General features: G+C 40.2%; 1 protein-coding gene across 1 annotated transcript in view; it reads right to left on the bottom strand.

The window, feature by feature from the left end:
• The window catches only part of LOC146005499 (uncharacterized), a 102,611-nt gene extending 82,503 nt beyond the window's left edge, over nucleotides 1-20,108 (bottom strand). The window contains exons 1-4 of the mRNA XM_083144744.1: nucleotides 20,078-20,108; nucleotides 11,601-11,731; nucleotides 6,199-6,306; nucleotides 1,172-1,279 (exon numbers count right to left, since the gene is read on the bottom strand). Of these exons, the coding sequence (XP_083000870.1) occupies nucleotides 1,172-1,279; nucleotides 6,199-6,306; nucleotides 11,601-11,731; nucleotides 20,078-20,108 (378 nt within the window). The remainder of the gene's footprint in view (nucleotides 1-1,171; nucleotides 1,280-6,198; nucleotides 6,307-11,600; nucleotides 11,732-20,077) is intronic.
• Between the last annotated feature and the right edge of the window lie 4,477 nt (nucleotides 20,109-24,585).

Genomic DNA, 24,585 nt, shown 5'->3' with positions numbered 1-24,585 from the left:
CATTTTATTTTTAAGAACAAACAATTGTGGGAGATATTAATTGAGACATGCTACAATATTATGTTTCTCAAGTAGAGGAGTTGCAGCCAAACATAATCTTCCAACAAGATGGTGTACCTCCTGTCTGTGTTTGGCTGTTTTTGACCAACTCCATCTGTTGTAACTTTGGATATTCATGGAATATCGATCTCAAAATTTTTCTTACAGCCACTCTTCACTTTGTACATTTTTATGAGATCCCCCACCGGAGATATTGGGACCCAAATTTTGAAAAGATGAAAAATGAGCATTTTCAAAGAACTATGACTAAAAGGGAATACCAGTAACAGAGGTCAAATATTTTCTGCTAAGCTTTGGTTTTTGTTGAAAAGTGAATGTAAGTTTTTACCCTAAATTTTAGCCATTTACATTAAAGGTACAGGGATAAAATGCAGCTTGAAAAGTACTGAAATCAATGATTTCTACCCCAGTTTCCTATCACTATTCTTGGCTAAGTTGTGAAATTTATCGCAACTGTCCACAAAAGCCAAAAGAGTCGAAAGCCAGGAAACAGAAAAATGCCATTATTTTTTAAAGAAAGTCATGTAAAAAGGAATAATGCTTGTCTTGAACTATTTGCACAGGTGTTACAACAACAACAAAAATATTTTTTTTTAAAAAAAAATGTCACGCAACCAATTAATTTTCCTTTGTATTATATAATATGGATGGACCCAAGTGATTCAACTATTAAATGTATGACCATCCTTAATTCTTATAAAATTTTGCAAATTTATAAGAAATGATAAAAAAATATATGTGAAATATATTTTTATTTCTAGATTTATTAGTTGTAAAGTAATAGCGATCAGAGATTTTGACTGAAATTGTTTCTGTCTTAAAATTTTAACACATTTTCTAACTCTGAGAGGATGCAAATATAAATTTCTGCAAATCCCGAGCATGACTTGAGAAATTACTGCAAGAATCACATGTCCAAGCTTCTGAAAGTTTAAAGCAGAGAGTTGTGTATCTTCAACCAGCATTTTCACTAGTAGTATAATAAAGAATTAACGACTTGAATGCATTTTGAAAATGCATACTTCCGACAATGAAGAATTTTCGATTTCCTATTTGAATCTTGGCCAAGGTCACTGTGACCATGTTTCAAAATCGAAACACGGGATCTTACCATGTCATCAAGCTGTAGAGAGTCACTGCGGAGACTGTTTGAAGAATCAACCAAGGAAGACCCTGCAACAGAGTTTACTTCATCTGCTGTTCCTTCCAGCTGTGAGCCCTATGAACAATTTCAAATTTCATACATTTATTGCAATAACAATTTACTTTTGTTTGTTAAAGAAACATATAAATCATGTGCCCTAATGACTATTATATGAATGAAATATAATACATTAAGATATTCTGTATTTTTGTATTAATTTTTGTATGGCACCTTTTAGTAGAAAGTAGCTATAAAAATTGATAGTTAGAAATTTTTATTTATTTACGAGTATTTTGTCATAATTTCATCATCATTAATAAATAATTGAATAAAAAAATGAATGAACAGGCAAAGAAGAATCAAGAATATTGTCAAACATATAACAATCCTTATGCCGATGAAGATGTTTATTTGTAAAATTCTTACTAATTGAATGCTCAGTGCATGAAAGAAAAGACCTTCCAGGATTCCTCACACAGTATCTCTGATGTGAGGAACGAGATTTGTAGAATAGCTGCAACATTTAGTTGGGTAACTTTTAAAGCCATTTCAAGAACATGTCAAAGTTCGTTTTATTCTGATAGAGGCTAATCGGGACTGTATCTACACAATTTATAGTGGAACCCGAACCACTGTGCAATGTGTTAGCACCAGGATTCAAATCAGGACCCCTTATAAGACCATGGTTTTAACACTATGACATAGAGGGCTTTCAAGAACGTGTGTTTTGACAGTACACAGATATCTGAAAATCGACAATGGAAGTATCCAGTGGATATTCACGAAATTATTGCAGTCCGATCAGGGCCGGATTTTCCAATAGGCCTCATAGGCCCGAGCCTAGAGCGGCACTTTGGTAGGGGCGGCACGATTGTTTGTTTTAATTTTATAAGGAATTCCTAATTCTCGGATTGCCTATTTTTTTCTCCGGATTGCCTATTTTTTCCTCCGGATCCACGAATAGAATGACTTTATGTAGTTGTATTGTAAACATAAGTTAACGAAGAATATTTCTTAAGAGAGATAGGCTAGCAGGGCTCGGAACTAGTTTACTAATTTGTTGTTTAATTACCGACGTTGTTGTTTACAATGTACAGTATTGTTGTGCTGAGCCGGATCAGCGATTGCGGCAAGAACGTGGAGCCTGCCGCTTGCTTTTGAAAGACAACACCGGCTTGGCTGAGTTCCGGGAACGCCGTTCCTTGTTACTGCCGGCATTGACCGCATATCAAAAGCATGTGTTTCGCTTTGAATTGTTGAGAATTAAACTGTCGGCGCAAGCATTATTAAAGGGGGTTCGCATTGTACTATTCTACTGTTAGTTGCTCGAGAATATTATTCAAGAAGTAGGTGGTGTGTCGTGGCTCGCGTGTGTCAGTGCCCGACTTGCGTTTGTTGGGGTAAGTTTAAAACGTAATTATGCTCATTATGAGTGATCTGTGGGTTACAAAACAAAATGAGAAAAGCTGAGAAAGATGAAAAGCAGGAAGCATTTCTGAAGAAGGTTCCGAAAATCAGTTATTTTTTTATACAGAAATATACAGTGGCGAAGCTCCTATGAGGCTTTTGAGGCTTAGCCTACCCAAAAAATGTTGAAATTAAAATGTTCTTGTACCCTGTAACAATCAAAGTTCGTTAAAACGAATTAAACTATGTAATCCGAACGTTTGGTTCCGCCGATCCTTCCAGATATCTCGTCAGTCAGGCGAGAAAGTGGAGAGCGCGTTCGGTCCGAACTGTGGGGCTTTTGACGAAAAGCCTCGTGACAGCGTGAGTTCTGTATAGGTGGAAGGGGAGTGTAAGAAGAGGGGACTGCCAATTCGCTGGGTGAAAGCGGCTAGCCTCAGCACCAACCTGTTGTGCTTCTAGTCTTCTTGTGCTGTGCGTCGTTCACGCGCGGCATTGTTGAACGTTAATTTACTTCAAGTGCATGCGCGCGTGTGTTTGTGTGTTTGTCACATAGTGTATTTATGTTATAAAAATATAATACTGTGAAATTATGTGTTGAAAACTCTTAAGAGGATTTGCAGTGAAATAAATGTAAGTGAACAAGACTTCGTGCTAAACCTACGAAATCTTGAAGACACTGACTCTACAAATGGAAATACGTTTTGGAGATCTTGAAAAGATAAAATTTTTTGAACTGCTAGACCAAAATAGCTTTGGTGGATATAAACTACATTTTTCTGTGATGAAATAAAATAACCTTCTGTCCACATATCCATTTTTCAACAAAGAACGATTAGAAAACGATTTAAAGAATATCTATGCTGATGAAGAAAAGCATTTACCTCCTGCAGATCTTCTAAAATTCATAGTTAGCAATGATCTTCAAACAATCTACAAAGAAGTAACACAACTTATCAAGTTGGTCTTGACATTCTCTGTTACAACAGCTTCCTCCGAAAGAAGTATGAGCACCCTCAAGAGAGTAAAAAATTATCTACGTAATTCAATGAAAAATGAAAGATTAAGTTCTCTCAGTCTCAGTGCAAGAGCCATTGAAAAGAAACTGGTTAAAGAACTTTCCATTGATGAAGGCTTCAAGGAAAGAGTAATTAATACTTTTGCGACCAACAAGAATCGACGCATGGACCTGCTGTATAAATAAATATAAGCAGATTTTTCAGCCTACCCAGTATTTACACCTTAGCTTCGCCACTGGAAATGTAATGAGGAAAAAGTGAGGAAAGTGCCGTTGATGAGCCCAGTGTGTGTTCTGTCAATTCTACAGATGTTCCTCATGCATCCAATAAATCTCAGGCATCGGCATCAGTCAACAGTGGTGGATCTCCTAATGATTCTTCAGTTACAATGGCAAACTGTGATAAACTTGAAACTAGTGGCAGTGTTAGCGTAAGTGTTACTGAAAAACACAATCTAGTACCAGGTACAGACCCAGCATTGTGGAAAATTGATAAACAAAAGGGCTGTGTTTTCTGCATTCCATGTTCGTTGTTTGGTGATCGAAAAAACGTATGTACCTATCACTTACAACCTTGGTGACAATGAAGTTCGACCAGAAAGGAATACGTGATTAAATGCACAGAGGCATAGGCGGTGGAATGGGTGACCCGCAGAAGTGACGCATGTGTGTAAGAGGAGGCGTGTGAGCAGGCAAGAATCGTGATCCCAGCATGTTGCACCCACGGTCACGTAAAAAACGAAAACGGGGAACTATACGCCTGACATTGAACTTCGACCAGGCACCAGACCCATACGGAAAATTTCAGATAGTGGCGCATTCGACGGAAGCATGACGTCACGGACACGATAAGGGAGTCCGCCGTATATAAGCGCGTGCTGTGCACCGAGGAACCGCAGTGCATCATCACCATGGCCAGGGCAAACCTATTGACAACACCGTGAGGAGAAGAGTGGTGGAGTTGCAACGGGATGGACTCAGTGAACGGGAAATAGGGCGCCAACTGAACTTACCCAAGTCAACCGTCCACTGCATCATCAAACACCACCAAAATACGGGTACTACAGAGCCAGGTAAGGCCCCCGGTCGCAAACGCCTGCTGAGCGTGCGTGACCTACGGATATTTAGGCGCTATATCCAGACCAACAATCATGTTTCTGTGGCCGAATTACGACTGTAGACTAGAGAACGCTTTCACATTGAAGTGTCAACCAGAACCATTCGCCGTTACCTACAGCGATGCGGTTACCGAGTGTACAAGGCGAAACGTAAACCCTTCCTTTCCATGTTGAACAAAGGCAATCGACTACGGTGGGCACGAATGTACCGGGGATGGACATTTCGGCAGTGGAACAGGGTTTTGTGGACGGACGAATCCATTTTCAATGTTGTGTACGGGAAAATACGGAAAACAGTCATTTGTCGGAAGGAGGAACAGAATGAAGCAAAATGTTATGCACGTCGGGTACAGAAACCTGCGTCAGTGATGGTATGGGGATGCATGACGGCATCTGGGGTTGGTCCACTACACGTCCGTGAGGGCATTGTGAATGCACACGCCTATACACGCATACTGGAGCGGCATCTTCCCACAGTGCGAAGGCACCTGTTCCACAGGCGGCGTCTCATCTTTCAACACGACAATGCCAGGCCTCATACAGCGCGGCTGACAAGAGAATGGTTGACTCGCCATCACGTGCGAACTCTGCCATGGCCACCATCGAGTCCCGACCTCTCGCCCATTGAGAATGTGTGGCGTGTTCTTAAGCGACGTGTGCAACAGAGGGGACCCACGACAGTGGCTGCTCTTATCGCCTGCCTGCAGGAGGAATGGCACCGCATCGATGTGGAATACCTTGAACGACTCGTCCGCAGCATGCCCCTACGCATTGCCACAGTTATTCGCCGACGGGGCGGCGTCACACCATGGTAAACAGGATCCCCTCTAACAGTGGTCGAACTTCAATGTCACGTGTAGATGGACGAAAATGTTTTATTTTGTGTGGACACCATACATTGCTGCGTTGCAGCGGAAATTTATGTTTTCCTTTGTTCCATGTAGTCTGCTGAATAAAATATGTTCAACATATGCATGTGTTCTCCTTCTTTCACAATGCACTCCTATATTTGTGACTGGTTGAACTTCATTGTCACTAAGGTTGTAAATAAAGTAAAAATAAAAGTCTTCTCTGAAAAACAAGGTAAATGTTAAAATGTAATTTATATAATTTATATCATATCGCTTTGTTACATTTTTTGTATGTAACTATAATTTAATTAATACTGCATGCCGTTAATAGTAAAAATAATAATACAGAAAAATAATGATTTGTTCATTCTTGATAAACGGTATGGGGAGCGGAAGAGCTTGTTTGGCCTAGGGCCGACAAAGATGTAAATCCAGCCCTGAGTCACGCCAGGCTTGTAGTAATTATGTAGTCATTTCTTCAATTTACAATTCTCGAAACGGTCTACAAGCTGCAGTCGACTACAAATCTGTCTACAGTTGTAGTCACATCTTGCAGTAGTCTTTTCTACCCTTAGATCTTAGATGCTCTGTGGAACTTACCATGGCAGCAGCCATTCCAGGGTCGTTTGGTACAGTGTTTCGGGGTTGCATACTGGAAGATTCTTCAACAATGTTTTCCCCCTCTCCAACTACCTGTTGCTGCGAAGCCTAGAAAAAAACGAAAATCCATGTGTTGTTTCGAATAAATTTCAATAGTCGAAGCTTCTGTTAATTACTAATACTTTTCTTACACACCCTTTCAATTCATTTGACCATATTTCAGGGGGAAGGTGCAAAGGGAATTTTGAACTGCAAACATGATTAGTTCTTGTACTGTCATATTATGTTATGATAAGCCGGGACAGTCCCTTTTTCTGAGTCTCGGTCCCGATTTTTTTTAACGTAAAATGGGACTCCAAAATGCCCCTTTTTTGTGACTGACTTAACGGTATAGAATTACTGCAACAATACACCTTCTCTACATTTACTATGAACTATGGCATTGTTGGGCAGTAATTATTTTACATTTCAATGTCAATCATGTGCTACATTCCATTTTCTTAAAATGCCTTAGAAACCAGATAACCTTGCATTGCAGGTGAATTTCTCTCATAAAGCATAAATCTGTCATATTAGTGTACATTTTCTACATAATTTAAAATTTTCAAGTTGCTAGCAGTATTGATGATCTTAGCGATAAAATGATAAGAACAACAATTGAATATCTTATGTAGAGTATTCATATTAGAAAGTGAAAATGGAAATCGGTTGATTAATCAGTCGAGAAACAAGCGATTTAAAAATATCAATTCCACAAATTTTGAATTCAATCTGGCGACTATATATGCCAAAATGAAACACAAGGTTTCTAGACAACTTGAATGTGCTCTCTCCAGTAATGCTTGCAATGATCAGATTAGAAGTATCAAGTTTTGAGATACAGGCTCCTGAAAATGAGTTCAAATTTATGAACCAAATTTTTTGGGGGGAGGAGGATTCCTCAATAAATATTTGAACAGGCAGGACACGACATGCTCATGGTCAATGGCGAAGATATAGTATAAGCAATGCAAGCACTGCTTGCAGTATTGGAATATTATATAATGTACTTAATGTTTTAGCCCTATTTAGTTTTCATCGTACTCGATTTGGCAACTTTTTACGGCCACAAACTCCCTCAGCAGCTCCGAAGCAAGAGCCAGACTCAATGCTTACGTCCGCTGGACGATACAACCAATGCCCCCAAAGTATCACATGGCGAAGAGTGAAATCTTGTTGGAGATACGGGCCTCAATCCTCACAGAAAAGCTGAGCCTTCAGTGCTTCTCGTAAAGGAACCGAAAGCAGAAGGACAAATTGCCAGTAACCAATGTGTGTCTTCCTGCACGCGTAAACAAGATCGCGAGGATAATATTAATTATTAATCTTAAAATAACTGAAATAAACTATTATCATTGCTCTAAATTCCATATAGGTTACTTAAATTACAACTTATTTTGTATTTCGCAAATTTTAAAAGGCGTCAAAAATTTGGCGGGTTGGGTCAAAGATGGTAAGAGCGAGCGTTTGTGTTTCCGGGAAGAGGAATGTCTGCAGTCCTCACCCTGCGTCCAGCTCGAATTACGCCACGAGCACACGAGTGTTGACAGCTACAGTGTTGGCAACTCTCAAATTATTTACAGGGTAATTTAAGTGAACTGTTTAACGAATTTTACAAGTAAATTCAATAAAGTGAAGACTTTTGAATATAAGTGGCCGCGGTGGCTCAGTCGGTAACGCGTCTGACTACCATGCTCAAGGTCCCGGGTTCGATCCCCGGCCGGTTCAAATCCGGGAACTTTTCTAACGGTGGAAGCGGCCCCGGCGCCTACCCAGCGTCGAATAACATGGGTACCTGGGGGGTAAAGGCGGTCAGGGGCGTGATGCTGATCACATCACCCCCACTCACGACCGGATCAAGAAAGTGTGGGGCGTTACCCCCACACCCCCTATACGCCTTCATGGCGTGGTGCTATGCACAGGGGAACACTTTTTCACTTTTGAATATAACTTTTGGGTGGAAAAAAAAGTGCCTGAAAAAAGAACTATCTTCTGATATTTGTAAACAGCACAAATGTAAATCGTATACATTGAACACATTAAGAACGTAAGAACATTTTGTATTATTATGGCACTTAATTACTTCAATATTATATACATACTCTTTCTGTTGTAATGATTTTGATTCCACAGCGTAATTTCTATCTCCAAATTGATATATCTTCTCCCGTGAGCCATAAAATCAAAAACATAGTTTAGTATAACTTTCTGTCGTTTCAGAGCTTTTCAAATTGATCTTGTTTGGATGCACAAGGGTCCCGGGTTCGAATCCCGCTCGGGCTTGGTTGTTTGTGAATGTCCATTCACCAATTTCTTCATTTCATCACACATCCTCATCTTCGCCAGGAGGCACAAAAAGCGAAGTAGATCAATCAATTAATCAATCAATTGTTTGGATGCTGTTGGGAAAAGAGTTTGCAAGGAAGTGTGTGTTTGTTGCTGGTGTTTGTGCTGTGAATTAATCGAAACTAACATAAATTTGGGAACGGTTGATACGCAGAAATGCGGATATTTTACTGTTTGTTTGAGATAGGCTGATCAGGACTGGACCTACAGTTTAAAGTGGTATCCGAACTACCGTGCAATGTGCCTCAACTGGGTATCGAACCCGGGACCCATTGACTACAAGGCGACGCAGTTACCACTACGACATCGGGGAGGCCTCGGGGGTGTATTATTTTGCAATTTAAATTGGGGGGGGGGTATGCGACACTTCCAGGAGTTCGGAATTTATTGTGGTGAGAAAATCGTCCATGGATATGTCTCTGTGCTTGTTTCGAAATCTTAATGTTTGTCCTCCTTAGGAAATATTTGGACCTAAAAGGGATGAGGAGACAGGTGAGTGGAGAAGGTTACATAATTTAGAACTACATAATTTGTATTCATGTCCAGATATTATTAGAATAATTAAATCAAGAAGACTTAGGTGGGCAGGCCATGTGGCACGAATGGGAGAGGAAAGAGGAGTTCACAGGATTCTTGTTGGGAAACCTGATGGTAAGAGACCTGTAGGAAGGCCAAGACGAAGATGGAGGGACAACGTTGAAATGGACCTAAAGAAAATCGGTCGAGATGGAAAAGAGTATATAGGTGGGTACTCCTGAAATAGGCCCAGATGAAAACAGACGAGAATTTTCCGAAAGCAGAACAGTTTTCTTTTGCTATATTAACCTGAAAATAAATGTTAGAATGAAATTTGGAGCCCCAATTTCGGACGCCTAGACACAGCGTTACTTATTATACAGTTACTATTATTCTTTGCGCTGTGACGTAACTATAACGTCGTTGTGTTTATTGTTCACCGAAGATTTCAAGCATCAGGCCCAATTTCGTCTTAATCCGGCCCTGTCAGAGGCGCTTACTTAAAATACATTTGGGGAAAGGGGGGGGGGAGATTGGAATCAACAATATATTATATACGTAAATATATAGCTAGCTATAATTGCTGTCCCTCTACGCGAGTTTGGGGAGTGGCAAAAAGTGTTACAAAGTGACTCCGAATGCGGTTATTAGAGCGCCCACAAATTCTCAATTACAATCACGGAGCGTAAAATAAACAAGCGCGTGCCAACGTTTTGTCATCTTTTGCCGATATTAAAAACAATGCACAAATAAGGGCATTCAATAAATAGGAAATTCAATACCCCTTTAGACATATACGGAACATTCGTTTGAAAGTAAATATGACGATTGTGAAGACTATGGATTAATTTTTTTACCGCTACTTTATTACATTTTGTAAAATCTAGTCTTTTTTTTGTTTTACTTATGAAAATAACTGAGCCAATGAGACTTCATAACTTTTACCCTCATCCCCCTCCCTCCCGGCATGCCATTGTACTAACTATATGCATTGTTGTACTGAACATCGCTTGCCTCCTTCGTCAGTCCACGCTCCGCTACTGCTCATGGTCCATGCACTGGAGAAATGCCAGCGTTTTAAAGCAATTTTTTTAGTAGTTACTACTTGTTAAGTTTGGGGCGAACTCATCCCAACATTCGTATTTGCCACGGCATTGAAAAAGTGATCTTCAAAGATGCAGCCCTGGCTCCCCAACCATACCATGTACTTATGAATCTGAAACTTTGCGGGTATCCATGTGGAATAAGTGTGCACAACCTGTATAAGTTTCATCAAAACTAAAGAGGGTCGAACAGGGACCATATCTGAATTTAGGCCACTTGACATGGAATGACCCACACGCCTCTTTCATGCTAACCATAAGTAAGCACCACCATTATCAGTTTACTACAACTATGACAATTTCTGTAGGGTTAAATAATTTCACTCTGAAAACATAATCAAAAGCTGATTGAATCATTTAAGACTTAACGTTTCACGAGACTTACTTTATATCCTCTGAAAAGTGTGGGACTACATCACTGGTCGGATTCTCTGAAACGCAGCATTGAAATTGTTCTGCTCAACAACAGCATTAATCCTCGTTGTTTTGTAATCAAGGTGTCCCGGGTTCGATACTCGGTGGAAACAAGTGAACTCCGTACCAGCTAACTGTAGACCAGGGGAACGAGAACAAGTTTCTGCGCAAGTAGTGACGCGAGACGGCTCCACCAATGAACAGTGAGAGACAAGGGATTGTGTAATGGGCGACGGGAGTTACCCGATTTCTCTGTAAGCGTTGCAAACTTTTGAAAAGGATAAAACCGAACGCACATGGCAAACGGACCGTATTTTTATCTCCAGGTCCGTAAGATTGGTTTAAGAATTTCTTAAGGAAATATTAGGGATAAAACTGCAAGAGCAAATTTTGACAAGCCTTGCATTTCGCGTACGGACTAGGTATGGACCGTACATCCGTATATGTACGGTCAGGACCGTACGGTTGGCAACAATACTCTTTCACCACTCGATTTTGCTTCTCCTCCTCTGCCGATATGCGCGGCTCTGCTCTACAGTTAGCTGGGGCCAGCGTTGCCAAACCCTTGGCTACGAAAAGTGCTGTTCGAACTGTGAAATTATGCTAGAATGCCACCCAATTGTGCTAGGGCAGTATTATTATTATTATTATTATTATTATTAACAATATATTTTATTACTATTTTCAAATGTTATATTTTATCCCACACGCTCAAAAATACACTGAAAGACGTACGCATGAAGAATTAAAATCATGCACAGGAACAACGCTTTTTTCACCACGGGAGACTGCTTCCGAAATGGTAAGATGTCGAGTTGACCGAACACAAGCTGAAGACAAAGATGGTCAAAATTTGCCGACAAAGGAGGGCGCCACATGAGCTTTATTTGTCAATGAAATTTTCTACTAGGCTAAACATTCCTCGCAAAAATACAGGCACGACAAATGGCTGACCCCTTGTGTCGGTGCTAGGAAAGGACAAACTTTTGAGGGTGTGCCGCCCCAACCCTCCTCTTCAATTTTATGGCAGGAAGATGCGGAAGAGATGAAAGGCGTTGGTGGGGGACGGGATCCCTGGGCCGGTTTACTCTCTTTTGTTGGAAACATGTCCACTCCTGAAATAGAGATGTGCAGTTACTTTTATTTTTACTTCTTCAGAGCACTTCCTTTGCGTTCAATATCTACCGACGGTCAAGGGCACCGACTTTCCAAAATTTCTGTGGGTGCATGCATATCAATGGCGGTTAGATCTGTAATTATTAAGTATTGTATACTTTAAACAACTTACATGCACAATGATTGCAAGAGGCAATGATATTATCAACACGTTACTAAAAGAAAATGCCACATTCATACAAATTAAAATGAAAAAATCTTCATAAATGCAAATAGTTTTAATTGTAGGCTATTGCAGAAAGAACTATGCAAGGATTTTGTTGTGAACAGAAACTACAAAATGACTAACTTTATGTACCAAATAATAATAATAATCATCATCATGACATGTTAACTTTCAATATAAAACACATTCCTTCTTACGACATTTGCACTTATGAATTTGTTTGTAATTTTGGTAATGTCAATATTTTTAGTCATTTCTTTATGAACATGCAAAATTGCCAAATCATTCAATCTTTTTTGGGTCATTGTTGACCGCAAAAACGTTTTCAATCGTCTAAGTGCTGAAAATGACCGCTCAGAGGTACAAGAAGTAAGAGGTATAGTTAAAATCACCAGTACAAACTTCACAAATTCTGTGAGCATTTCACGCATGGGACCACTGTTTTCTCTACTTAAAATATTTGTAATGTCTGACAAGTTGGCCACTTTTTCTTTCTTCGTTCTGCACACATCTAGAAACATGTCCCTGTGCAATGTTAGCTTGTCTTTATCAAAGTCTGTCCCATAGAACTGCAGAATTCAATCAGCACCAATTTGACCTATAGCAAAAGCTTCAAGTTGGGAAATAAGTTCCAAAACCTTTGTTTGAAATCTACGATTTAGCGAATCCACAGCCACATCAATTATTTTAAAAATATATTTGTCTGTTGCCTTTGCACATTTGAAACATTTATGTTTTAGAGGTTAGAAATATTAACTTCCATCTCAATGTTTTAATTGCTTATTATTTTTTGATAATGGCAAGTGAGAAATATTTATTTTATTTTGTTTTTATCAAACTAAAAATCTTGTGGGTGCGTCGCACCCACAAGATTATTTATGTGGGTGCTCGAGCCCCGGAGCACCCACGTAGTCGGCGCGCATGCCGACGGTTGCACATTATGCTACATTTGGCTGTTATGCCAAACACAGGGTGCTAGGGTTGGCATCGCTGGCTGGGGCAGGGTATAGCAGTTCGTATCCCACTATAAACCAACAAATTTGTGGGGGAAAATCACCGGCATCTCCCCCCCCCCCACCTGTTTATTCCAGCTCTGACTGCGCCCAAGGTTGCCACCGCATGATCACGTGAAACGTATTAAAGCTTTAAAAGGTCGTAAACAGCGATAAGAGCATTGGCCCCGAACACAATGTACTTGATCAAACGGAAAGAAAAATTACAATTTCATGTTTACCAGTCAACATATTCCGCATAGCGTCGTTCCGTAAAATGTCTGGTAAATATACAGTGAGTGCAGAAAGTATTCGTACACTGTGCCATTTTTCATGAAAACCAGCGGAAAAGGTGATTTTGACATGTGAAGATCACCAAACTTCGAAACGACAATAGAATGCACATCGATTTATCTATACCGTCGCAAAACGGATTTGAACATTAATACATACGCAAACCATAAGCTTAATATACACACAAATCGCAAGCGACACGTACGAAAAGTATTCGTACACCCAGGAACTCGGGAAGAAAAAGGTTACTGTAGTGCAGATGGGAGCAAGATTTCTGTGCACATACTTGTAAACACACTCCGATCAACCATTCAGACGATAACTCACCGCTTTGGAGGGAGTAATACGGTGAAGAACAAATGCAGAAGTGGGTGACCACAGGTGCTCAGCGACCACGATAAGCGTTTCATAGTGCGTAGTCAAATAAAACCACACAACGAGTGCTCCGACAAGAGCTACAGAATTTGGAAATCGAGGCGTGAATGTCTCTGCAAGGACATTGAGGACTGTATGCAAGAACGAAGGGTATCATGGTCGAGTATCTCGTAAGAAATTTTAAGTCAATCCAGCTAACAGGAAGAAACGCCTGCACTTTGCTGTTAACCTTCAAAATAAATCACAATAGTTTTGGAAGCGGGCTATACTTGCTTTCATCGGTAAATGTAACCAGAGAGAGGCCAGCGGGCCCCCTGAAATACCTAGAGAGACTTCATATGCATCACATTTGAAATTGTAGCGAGGGGTGTCGTGAAAGACAGCAGAATGAGTGCCTATGTAAAGTATTCTACAGTCCAGGAGAATTAACTTGAGAGAATGGCCGCTCGGTGAGTGATGCAACTGCGCTCGAATTGGTTAGAGCGGGGGACTTCCCGCTGTAACGGGCCAATGGATACTCTACAAACTCTACTCTAGAGTTTCTGTTGGCCCGTTACAGCGGGAAGTCCCCCGTTCTAGTCAATTCGAGCGCAGTTGCATCACTCACCGAGCGGCCATTTCTCTCAAGTTAATTCTGCTGGACTGTAGTAGTGGGGATGCTTTATGAGAATTCTTTTAACTGGGGGAAAGCATCAACTCACTTTTACCCCACTTTAAGCACTGCTACCCCCCTTGTTTGACTTGCTTTATTGTAATTTGCTTTTTGTGCCACTTTTGTTTGCGAAGATGGAGATGAGTGATGATATGATGAAATTGATGAATGGAAACTCGCCGACCCCCTTGGCGGAGTGGTTAGCACATCGCGCTACGACGCCCGGGTTCGTATACCGAACTGGGCATGGATGTTTGTGAGTGTCCATTCATCACTCATCCCCATCTTCGGAAATTAGCCAAAAGTGGCACAAAAAGCGAAATAAAATCAAGCAAATAAAAAAATCAATCAATCAATCAATGGACACTCATAAACATCCATGCCCAGGCCGATTCCGTGCTCGTAGCGAACGTGTTCATAGCGAACACGTGCTCTTAGCGAACACCGGAAGGAAAGGATTTGCACGTGCGTGCTGTTAGCGAACACACAAATTTGCCCTGTCTTGTTTGTCCTTGAAAGTGGTAAATATGCAAGTGTTGCCAGTGATACCTTATAATTATTTTAGTTTGAAATTAGCTAAGTGAAGGATCCTCAACAATTTAGGTTAACTACATGAAAGTTTTTGTTAAAATATTGATATATTTCATCTTCCTTAAAATCAAATTTTGCTAAGGAAATGTAAATGTTAACCAACCTAAGTTACCTTTTGTACAAAGGACATCTTCCTAAGACATTTTAAATGTTATAATCAATTTTAGGTTAGGCTAGCTATGTTTAGTTCTCTTAGCCTAAATAATAATTTTTCATTGTATTTATGCTAATGGAACCTAACCTAAGAGGCCTAACCTAACCTTGTAGGCATTCCTCGTCTGACTTCAGAACAGAAGGTAGCAAAACTGTTGTGCGACAAGGAAGAATGATCAAATGAAGAATGATCAGGGTTGAGTCAGGTCAGGTCAGGTTAGGTCAGGTCAGGTCAAGAGGCATCATCCACTAAGGTGTTTCTCCACGCAAGTTGGCTTATCACTGGCAACACTAGCATGATGACCAGTTTCAAGGACAAATAAGACAGGACAAGTTTGCGTGTTCGCTTACAGCACGCACCTGCAAATCCTTCCGTAACTGTGTTCGCTAAGAGCTAACAGCGAAATTTATAGTAATTCTAATTTGCACTAGTCATTTGCCTAATATTAACAGAAACATTATTGCTAAGTCTATTATTCAGAAGAATACTCTTCTAAAGTAACCGATTTACAGTCATTTTATTTAAAAAGTAACACTGACAGTTACTTTCTGCTTAAACTTTTCTTGCAAATCACGTGTAATAAATGATTATTAATTTTAATAAAATAAATATATGAAGCCTTATATGTTTCTGGGGCACAATATAAGTATCTTTGTATTTATATTAGTATAATAAATAAATACTTGAACAAGACATAAGCTTTGCTCGAATGATTTTAATTCGAAAAATCTTTTCCATGCCTGCCATGATACTTTGCATGCGGTTGCATCGAATTGAAATCGTTCAAGCAAAGGCGATGTCTTGTTCCCGCATTCATATCTTGTAATAATATAATTATACTGTGACGTTTTTCCCCGCAAGCTGTAATAAAAAAGTATTACGTTAATTTATTGCGTGGAAAAGCCCCACATTCCCCCTCATTCTTCGGTACGCCAGTGCGTCAGTTTGTTTTTGACGACTAGTTGGTCGATTCACCGCTAGAGGCGCTCAGTGCAAATTCCCTTTTGTGCGACTACGATCGAAACCAGCAAAAAAAAACAAGGTTCACCAGTTGCACGGAAGACAGGAAGCTACGACCTCGAATTGTGTGAGCGATGAGCAACTCGTATTGCTAGACATGCCTCAGTCGGGCTTTCGATGATCTACGGCGGAGGGGACCACATTTTCTTCTTTCAAACACGACGTGGAGTTTGTCCCTTGTTTTCGCACTTGAGTTACGAACGATACATGGAAGTTTCAGTTGGTTCTTTTGGAGGAAGTACAGTAAGCAGTGGATACGACCATGTGGATCAGTTTTGACAATTGGCCGTTTTGATCGTCGTTTTCTCCCGTGTTGGAAATGGAACCCCGAATTTAGAAGTCGTAATTTGGCAATTACGAGAAGGAAGCACAGAGACGACAGGACAAGATACTGTGGATGATTGTGGATAGTACTATTGGAAGGTCCCGTTCGGTTCTCTAGTAATCGTCTCCGGTGAGCCACGCAGTCCAATTGGTCCTGTTTTGAGGTATGTACTTTTGCAACCATTAACTCAGTGAACAGTGAAGTGTTTTTTCTACGACAAATGAAAGTGTCGCTCAGCAACTAATTACGAGTTGCGATAAGTCTCGCCGGCAAACGTCAGAAAAAAAAACAAAAACTCAAATGAGAAGTTCGTCGTTGTTTTCCTCCCTTGTTTGTATCGCGTCGTCGCGGTTGCTCTGATTGGTAGTGACATGACCCTGGTCCCATTCATTTTTTACTCGCCTGGCAAGCACTGACTGCAATTAAATTAAAGGAAAAGAAAGGGAAAAATGCAATTAAGTAATTTTGTTGGCATTCGAATAAATGAGTAAGCACCTTATGTATTTTGACGAAAAGAATAAGAGCATCAAAGGAATCGGGGGTTACTTTTCCCAAGAAAAGTTGTGGTCTTACAAGCCAAGAATTGATATTGTAAGTTTTAACGGTGTTTTTGTACCCGTGGTACGTTTATATACACATGTTATTCGTTCAACTAATTTATTATATTGTTACGAGTGAATAATAACTTATGAACATTTGTCCAATTCATCAAAGAAAGAATTGTTGTAGTTTTATGGATGTATTTGTTATTTGAATGAAAAGAAATATTAACCATACTTCGTTGCGGGGTTAATATAATAAAAACTGACCTCGCGTCGCAAACTAATTTTGTAGTACGTCTTTGTTTGCCATACTAAAGAACTGTACCTTTCATTATAAATTGTACAAAAATGAACTTGTGGTTGTTCGAATAGGGAGTCATGGCTAAATTTACGTTTTAATTTAAGGTTCGGGTGATCATAAGAGAAAAAGAGGAAGGGGGACAAGTTTCGTCGTCAGTACGAAGAAGGCCTTTGTTTAACGTGACTCATTGTATTAATTTAATTGGTTCTCACTTGAGACTGAGGTGGTCGTACAAAATACGTTCCATTAACCTCATAACAAACAACAACATTTGTAACTGTTAGGTTGGGTATGCGTAATTCGCATCCATGGCCTCCATGCACGTCTTCTCACAATTATTGCTAATTAATTGAGCACCCACCTAATACGTTACAAAGTTTTGGTAGCTGATCTGGTTCTCCATATTTCCATTTTTTCCGCGTTACGTCTTAAAAGAAAGAAAAGTAAGAAAAACCAGGATTCACTTCCTTTTAATAAAAAAAAATTTCCCCCCCCCCATTAGAAACTTTTTCTTTCTCCCCTTTCCGGAACGTTTTGGTTGTACCTTATCTATATTGTTTATTTTTTTGCAAAAGGAAGAAATTATTGGGCTAAATTTTGGAAAAAATTTTTTCCCACATTTTGCAATTTAGTTAGCACCACAGCAGATTCCCCCCCCACCACTAGAACTTTTCCCCTTTCCTGGACGTCTGGTTTTGTGATATTGGGAGGGTTAGTTGGTTTTACAAGGTCTGCAATCGATTATACTTTTTTTATATTTATATTTTCCTTATGTTGCAGTTCCGTACGGTTATTTCGTACGGGATAGTACCATTTACCCTTTTTTTTGGTTATTTACTCTTTTGCATTTGGAACAGATTTTTCGAGTGGTTTCAATAATGTCAACCCCTCTTCCGGACCATGTGTACGGCTCGTCGACCTTCCCATTTCCGCCAATGACTATACAACCGTCCCCCTTTCAGCAGACCCCGCATCTTCATACACCCAGAGAACTTTTTTTACCCCCCGACTATTCACATGTTACAAACCATATCAGATATTCCGCAGCAACAGAACTTTTACAAGCTTTACCGCATACTGATGGTTCAGACCCCGACCAATTGTTTCTCTTTTTGCTAACTATATATAAAACCTTTTAACTTAATCTTTTGGATCTAGAATCCTTATTGTTAATAGCGTTTTCATCCACTATGGGACTACTTCGGGAGGTTTGGTATACCTCTCTTATTGAGAAATTTCCCTGGCCAACGTTCACACGAGTTATTTGGTATTTTTTGGTTCCCTTTTCAAAATTGCAGATCTTATTGAACAAATATCTAATGCGTCCTCAGAAAACCGATGAATTTCTTTCTAGCTATTTGCATGACATTTTCGACGCTTTTCACATATTACCCATTGATTGGTCCGAATCTAGTCTTTTGGAATCGGTCCTGTTGAATTTACAAGATGCCACCCGCCTACTTTTAATGGGTTTTAATCGGCCCACTTCTATGGTCAATTTTATAAATTTATCTAGAGAAATATGGCCCATGGAATTACGTCGTGTAGAGCAACAAGCCGAGGAATACCCCCCACACTTGGGTGTCTCACCTCCAACCCCATTGCTTGTTCCTGTAGAACATCCACAACCGACTAGCTCTGCATTTCCTTCCCCTAACCCTCCTTTAGAAATCTTGGATACGTCGGACGAGTTTCCTTCTCATGTGGTTCCACGGACTAGTGTTAATTTACCAAATCCTATGTGTTCACATTTGAACACTCAACACGTTTCGGTACCAGCGGCTACCACCTTAACGCATATTGAACACCCCTTGACTATTATGGAGACAGCTGTACCGATTCTTAATGCCACCTTGAATTCTACACCGAGTCGCATTCTTCTCGATTCGGGAAGTTCCGTGTCCTTGATTGCGAGGGGATTTTTGGCTAGCTTACGTCCCAGACCTCCCGTTCGTACAGATACAACTCGTACGTTACAAACGGTCAATAGTCAGGCTATACGCCTTGACACAAGTGTTGTATTGACCTTGAAGTTACAGGGTTTGTCCTGGAAATGGAAATTTTGGATCTCAGAAAATTTACCCCTTCCCGTTATCCTTGGTTCAGATTTTTTTTCTCATTCCAAGGGTACTATTTCTTTTGAACATTTACTTGTTTCCTTTCCCTATTCCACTGATCACATTCCTTTCGCCTCTTCCGTACCTCCCACCGCGCAACACCAGGCACGGTTTCCGGAAGACGTTAGTCCTCCTCATTTAATGGAGGTTCCCCCTAATATAACAAGTTTATTACGCGAATATGATGATGTAGTTACAGAACGTGTTGGCAGTTGTACACTGGAACCAGTGTCTATTCCTTTAATTACTAACGTTCCATTTCGTTCTAAGCCCTTTCAATTAAACCCTACACAAACGGCCATTCTACGTCAACAATTTCAGGAGTTGATGGATCAGAATATCATAGAAGCGTGCGCCTCTCCTTACGCATCCCCTTGTTTCCTTGTTGATAAGAAGGATGGTGGACATCGCCTGGTTTGTAGTTACAAGCATCTAAATAGATTGATCGCCTATGACAACTTTCCACAAAGCCGTATTGATTTGATATTTCAACATTTACAATCGGCTCGGGTATTTTCTTGCTTGGATCTCTGTCAAAGTTTCCATCAGATACGGCTGGATGAGCCCAGTAAAGACTTAACGGCGTTTGTCACCTCTTTCGGTCAATATCGGTATACCAGGGTTCCCTTTGGTATCAATCTGGGTACTCAACTTTTGACGCGTGCTTTAGATAAAATTTTGGGCCCATATAAATTTAAATTCCTGGTCACATACGCCGATGACGTCTTGATCTTTAGTCCGGATGAGGAAACTCACCTGCAACATCTACAATTGGTTCTTCAAGCATTTCGAGAAGCTGGATTAACTGTTAATCCCATTAAGTCCAAATGGATGCAAAAGGAAGTCAAATACTTAGGATACATTTTACGTGAGGGACAGCTTGTCTTAGACCCCGATCGCATCTCTGCGATTCAGGACATACCTCCCCCTAGGAACCTTAAAGCTGTCCAGCGTCTTCTTGGATTATTGGGGTATTATTCCCGCTTCATTCCATCATATTCAGAGTTGACTTCTTTTCTTACAGATAAAAAGAAAAAGGGCATAGCCTTTACATGGTCAGAGAGTGACCAACAACAATTTGATCACCTCAAGCAGGTTTTTCTTGAACATACGGTTTTAGCTTTACCCGACTTTTCTAAGGAATTTGTCCTCCAATGTGACGCTTCGGGTTTGGCATTGGGGGCTACCCTTAATCAACGTATGCCTGATGTGTCTTTACGCCCTATTGCGTTTGCTTCCCGTAAGCGGACCGATATGGAACGTCGACAATCCATATACGAGGCCGAATGTTGCGCGATCGTTTATGGATTCAAAAAGTTTGAGACTTACTTAACAGAGAAGCATTTTACTCTTCAGACAGATAATCAGGCTCTTTCCTGGCTTCTACGACACCCTGAGCAATATGGCAAATTTGGGCGATGGTTGCTGTACCTGTCGCGATTTTCGTATTCAGTCGAACATATCGCCTCTCGACTAAATCCTGTTGCCGATTGTTTGTCTCGGATGTACTCACCTGAGGAATTCCAGGTTTCTTCCTTACCTGTTACATCTCTTGCTTGTGCGGCACCTAAATTCCAAATTATCCCCTTTAGTAAATCCGATATTTTTGATCTTCAACAAAAAGATTCAAATTTACAACCAATAGTAGAACAATTACGTGCAGGTCACAAATATAAACATTATGCTCTGTATCATGACTTACTTGTTTGGCAACCTCCACGCTCTACAACTTCCTTAGTTGTTGTACCGCACACCCTTCAACATCTGATTTGTCGCTATTATCACGATACGCCTATGGGAGGTTCACATTTGGGTATTCAAAAATGTACTAAGAAGATAATGTCAGTCTTCTGGTGGCCATCCTGTGTTCAAGATATTAAAGCCTATGTCAAGTCTTGTGATACTTGTCAAAAGGCCAAATTGGCCATACGGAAGCCCCCGGGGTTCTTGTCTTCTGAGATCATAAAACATCCTTGGCGACGCTTATATATTGATCTTGTTGGTCCTCTTGTGCGTTCGTCCAAGGGTCATTCTTATATTCTAGTAGTGGTGGATGCCTTTTCTAAATGGGTTTCTCTTTATCCCCTTAGGGGACCCACATCAAATCAGATAGTAGAAAAGCTTCGCTCCTTATTTCTTGTGTTTGGGGCTCCTTGCGAACTGGTGTCGGATAATGCTTCTTATTTTCGATCCCGTCACTTTAATTCTTTTTTGTTTGAATCTCGGGTGAAACATATTTATACTAGCTTCTATTACCCTAATCCTTCATTGGCAGAAAGATTTATTTGCAATCTCAAGGCTTCCTTGATAGCGTATCATTCGGATGACCACACCAAATGGGACGTCCATTTACATGCTATTTCCTTTGCGTTTAATACCGCAGTACAGGAGAGCATTCAAACTACACCTTCACAAATAATGTTCGGACGAGACATTGATGGGCCCATGAATTTTTTCTGGGAATTTCAATCCGACTCAGAATTGGCCGGTCCTCCTTCTGCTGACCGTGCTAAATGTTGGGCTCAGGCTTTTCACCATCTACAAAAGGCTTGGGCTACGCGGAGAGCCAGATATGACCCCAAAAGGCAACCCTCTTCCTTTAAGGTAGGGGATATGGTTCTCTACAAAACATTCCCACAGAGCAATGCCTTTCAGAAGGTCACCGCTAAACTTCAAGAACGTTGGGCAGGTCCAGCCAAAATTTTCAAGCTTTTGGGTCCGGTAACAGTTCTTCTGGTGGATCCTGAAACTGAGGTCTTTCTTCGTAAAGCGCATATCGCACATATTAAGCCTTATTTTATTAGGGATGAACCTTCACCTGATGTAGATTTGTCCGATACCTACGTGGCTTCACTATTGCAATCGCCACGGGGACAGACTTATAATCGTCCACAGTGTCACCTTCCAGCGCTATACTGCAATTTTTGCCGGCGACCTGGACACTCCTCACAGCACGGCCGACGTCGTCCCTCTTCGAACAACTACAATCCTCGGGTCCCTTGAGTTATGAGCAGTGATAGATTCATTTAGTAATAAGAATGTTGGACCGTATTAATAATGTAAATATGTACCTTAGTATATTAAGGGTTTTATTATGGATTTTTGATAATGTGTATCTTTCATTATGTAAATGTGTTCCCTTCTGTTTATTGTTGGAACACTGTTTAACTTATAACCATTTGTTAAAACAGGCTTATTTCAAGATGGATTATAATTTGCATACCTCATATTGAATTTATTTGGTAACCTTGATCTCACGTGTAGTATATTCTTGTGGATATGTCTATATTTGGCTGTTTAAACAAAACAAAATTGTAATTGATGCTCTTATTTCCTTTTCTATTCCCTGCCTTTATGTTTACTCCTTTCATTCCTATTTTTTCTTCTATTTTTCCTTCTAATTTCTCGTTTTCTTTATTTTTCATGGTTTACGAGGAAACCTACAAATTTACGTACCATCTCGGAATTCTGGAATGAGGCATCTACTGGAATGGCCACCCTATCCTCTAAGTATAAAAATAGTGATCTTACGTGTTCTCTGGAATCCTTCTACATATTAGTGTACATCCCGAGTGCCTTTCTCAATTGTTAGTCCCCCCCCCAACAAAAAAAAAGAATCTAAAACTAAGTGCAACGCAACCGTGTATGTTATCATCTTATTCAGTGCAATATAATTCATACGCACCAATCAAGGAATATTATAGACTCTTTATAGGCGTATACGGGTAATTTTGGAAAGTACTGTTATGTATTTTCATATCTTATAATTGTTAAGTGTTTTCTCATTTTCTTGTTCATTTCATTTCAGATTGCAATCGCTTCATTCATGTCCATTTTTTAACTTCACATTACTTGTAATTATTAATTATTCCTATTTGCTATCTTTCCATTTTTATGGGATGTTTTATGTATATTTATTGGGATATTGGCTATTAACTTATACGAGGTAACAGGTTTCTTGGGCGAAATAATTTTCATGTTGTTTAATTTCCAACATGACTTTGTGTGATATTTGGCTTATCTATTTCAATGTTTATCGAGTTCTCTACCACAACAATAAGGGGTCATGAATTGCTCTTATCTATTTATATCTATTAATTTGTTACGGGTTCATTGTAATTATGGTGTTACGGGTGCTTATACTATATTGATTGATTCAGTGCCTTGCGTGGGAGTTTCCTTTTGTGCTAGAGGGGGAGTTTGTGACGTTTTTCCCCGCAAGCTGTAATAAAAAAGTATTACGTTAATTTATTGCGTCGAAAAGCCCCACATTCCCCCTCATTCTTCGGTACGCCAGTGCGTCAGTTTGTTTTTGACGACTAGTTGGTCGATTCACCGCTAGAGGCGCTCAGTGCAAATTCCCTTTTGTGCGACTACGATCGAAACCAGCAAAAAAAAAACAAGGTTCACCAGTTGCACGGAAGACAGGAAGCTACGACCTCGAATTGTGTGAGCGATGAGCAACTCGTATTGCTAGACATGCCTCAGTCGGGCTTTCGATGATCTACGGCGGAGGGGACCACATTTTCTTCTTTCAAACACGACGTGGAGTTTGTCCCTTGTTTTCGCACTTGAGTTACGAACGATACATGGAAGTTTCAGTTGGTTCTTTTGGAGGAAGTACAGTAAGCAGTGGATACGACCATGTGGATCAGTTTTGACAATTGGCCGTTTTGATCGTCGTTTTCTCCCGTGTTGGAAATGGAACCCCGAATTTAGAAGTCGTAATTTGGCAATTACGAGAAGGAAGCACAGAGACGACAGGACAAGATACTGCGGATGATTGTGGATAGTACTATTGGAAGGTCCCGTTCGGTTCTCTAGTAATCGTCTCCGGTGAGCCACGCAGTCCAATTGGTCCTGTTTTGAGGTATGTACTTTTGCAACCATTAACTCAGTGAACAGTGAAGTGTTTTTTCTACGACAAATGAAAGTGTCGCTCAGCAACTAATTACGAGTTGCGATAAGTCTCGCCGGCAAACGTCAGAAAAAAAAACAAAAACTCAAATGAGAAGTTCGTCGTTGTTTTCCTCCCTTGTTTGTATCGCGTCGTCGCGGTTGCTCTGATTGGTAGTGACATGACCCTGGTCCCATTCATTTTTTACTCGCCTGGCAAGCACTGACTGCAATTAAATTAAAGGAAAAGAAAGGGAAAAATGCAATTAAGTAATTTTGTTGGCATTCGAATAAATGAGTAAGCACCTTATGTATTTTGACGAAAAGAATAAGAGCATCAAAGGAATCGGGGGTTACTTTTCCCAAGA

The sequence above is a fragment of the Lepisma saccharinum genome, chromosome 23, assembly GCF_977018435.1.
Source record: "Lepisma saccharinum chromosome 23, izLepSacc3.1, whole genome shotgun sequence".
Classification (NCBI taxonomy): domain Eukaryota; kingdom Metazoa; phylum Arthropoda; class Insecta; order Zygentoma; family Lepismatidae; genus Lepisma; species Lepisma saccharinum.
Note: the sequence above shows the minus strand (reverse complement) of the source record. Positions and strands in the feature narration are given on the sequence as shown.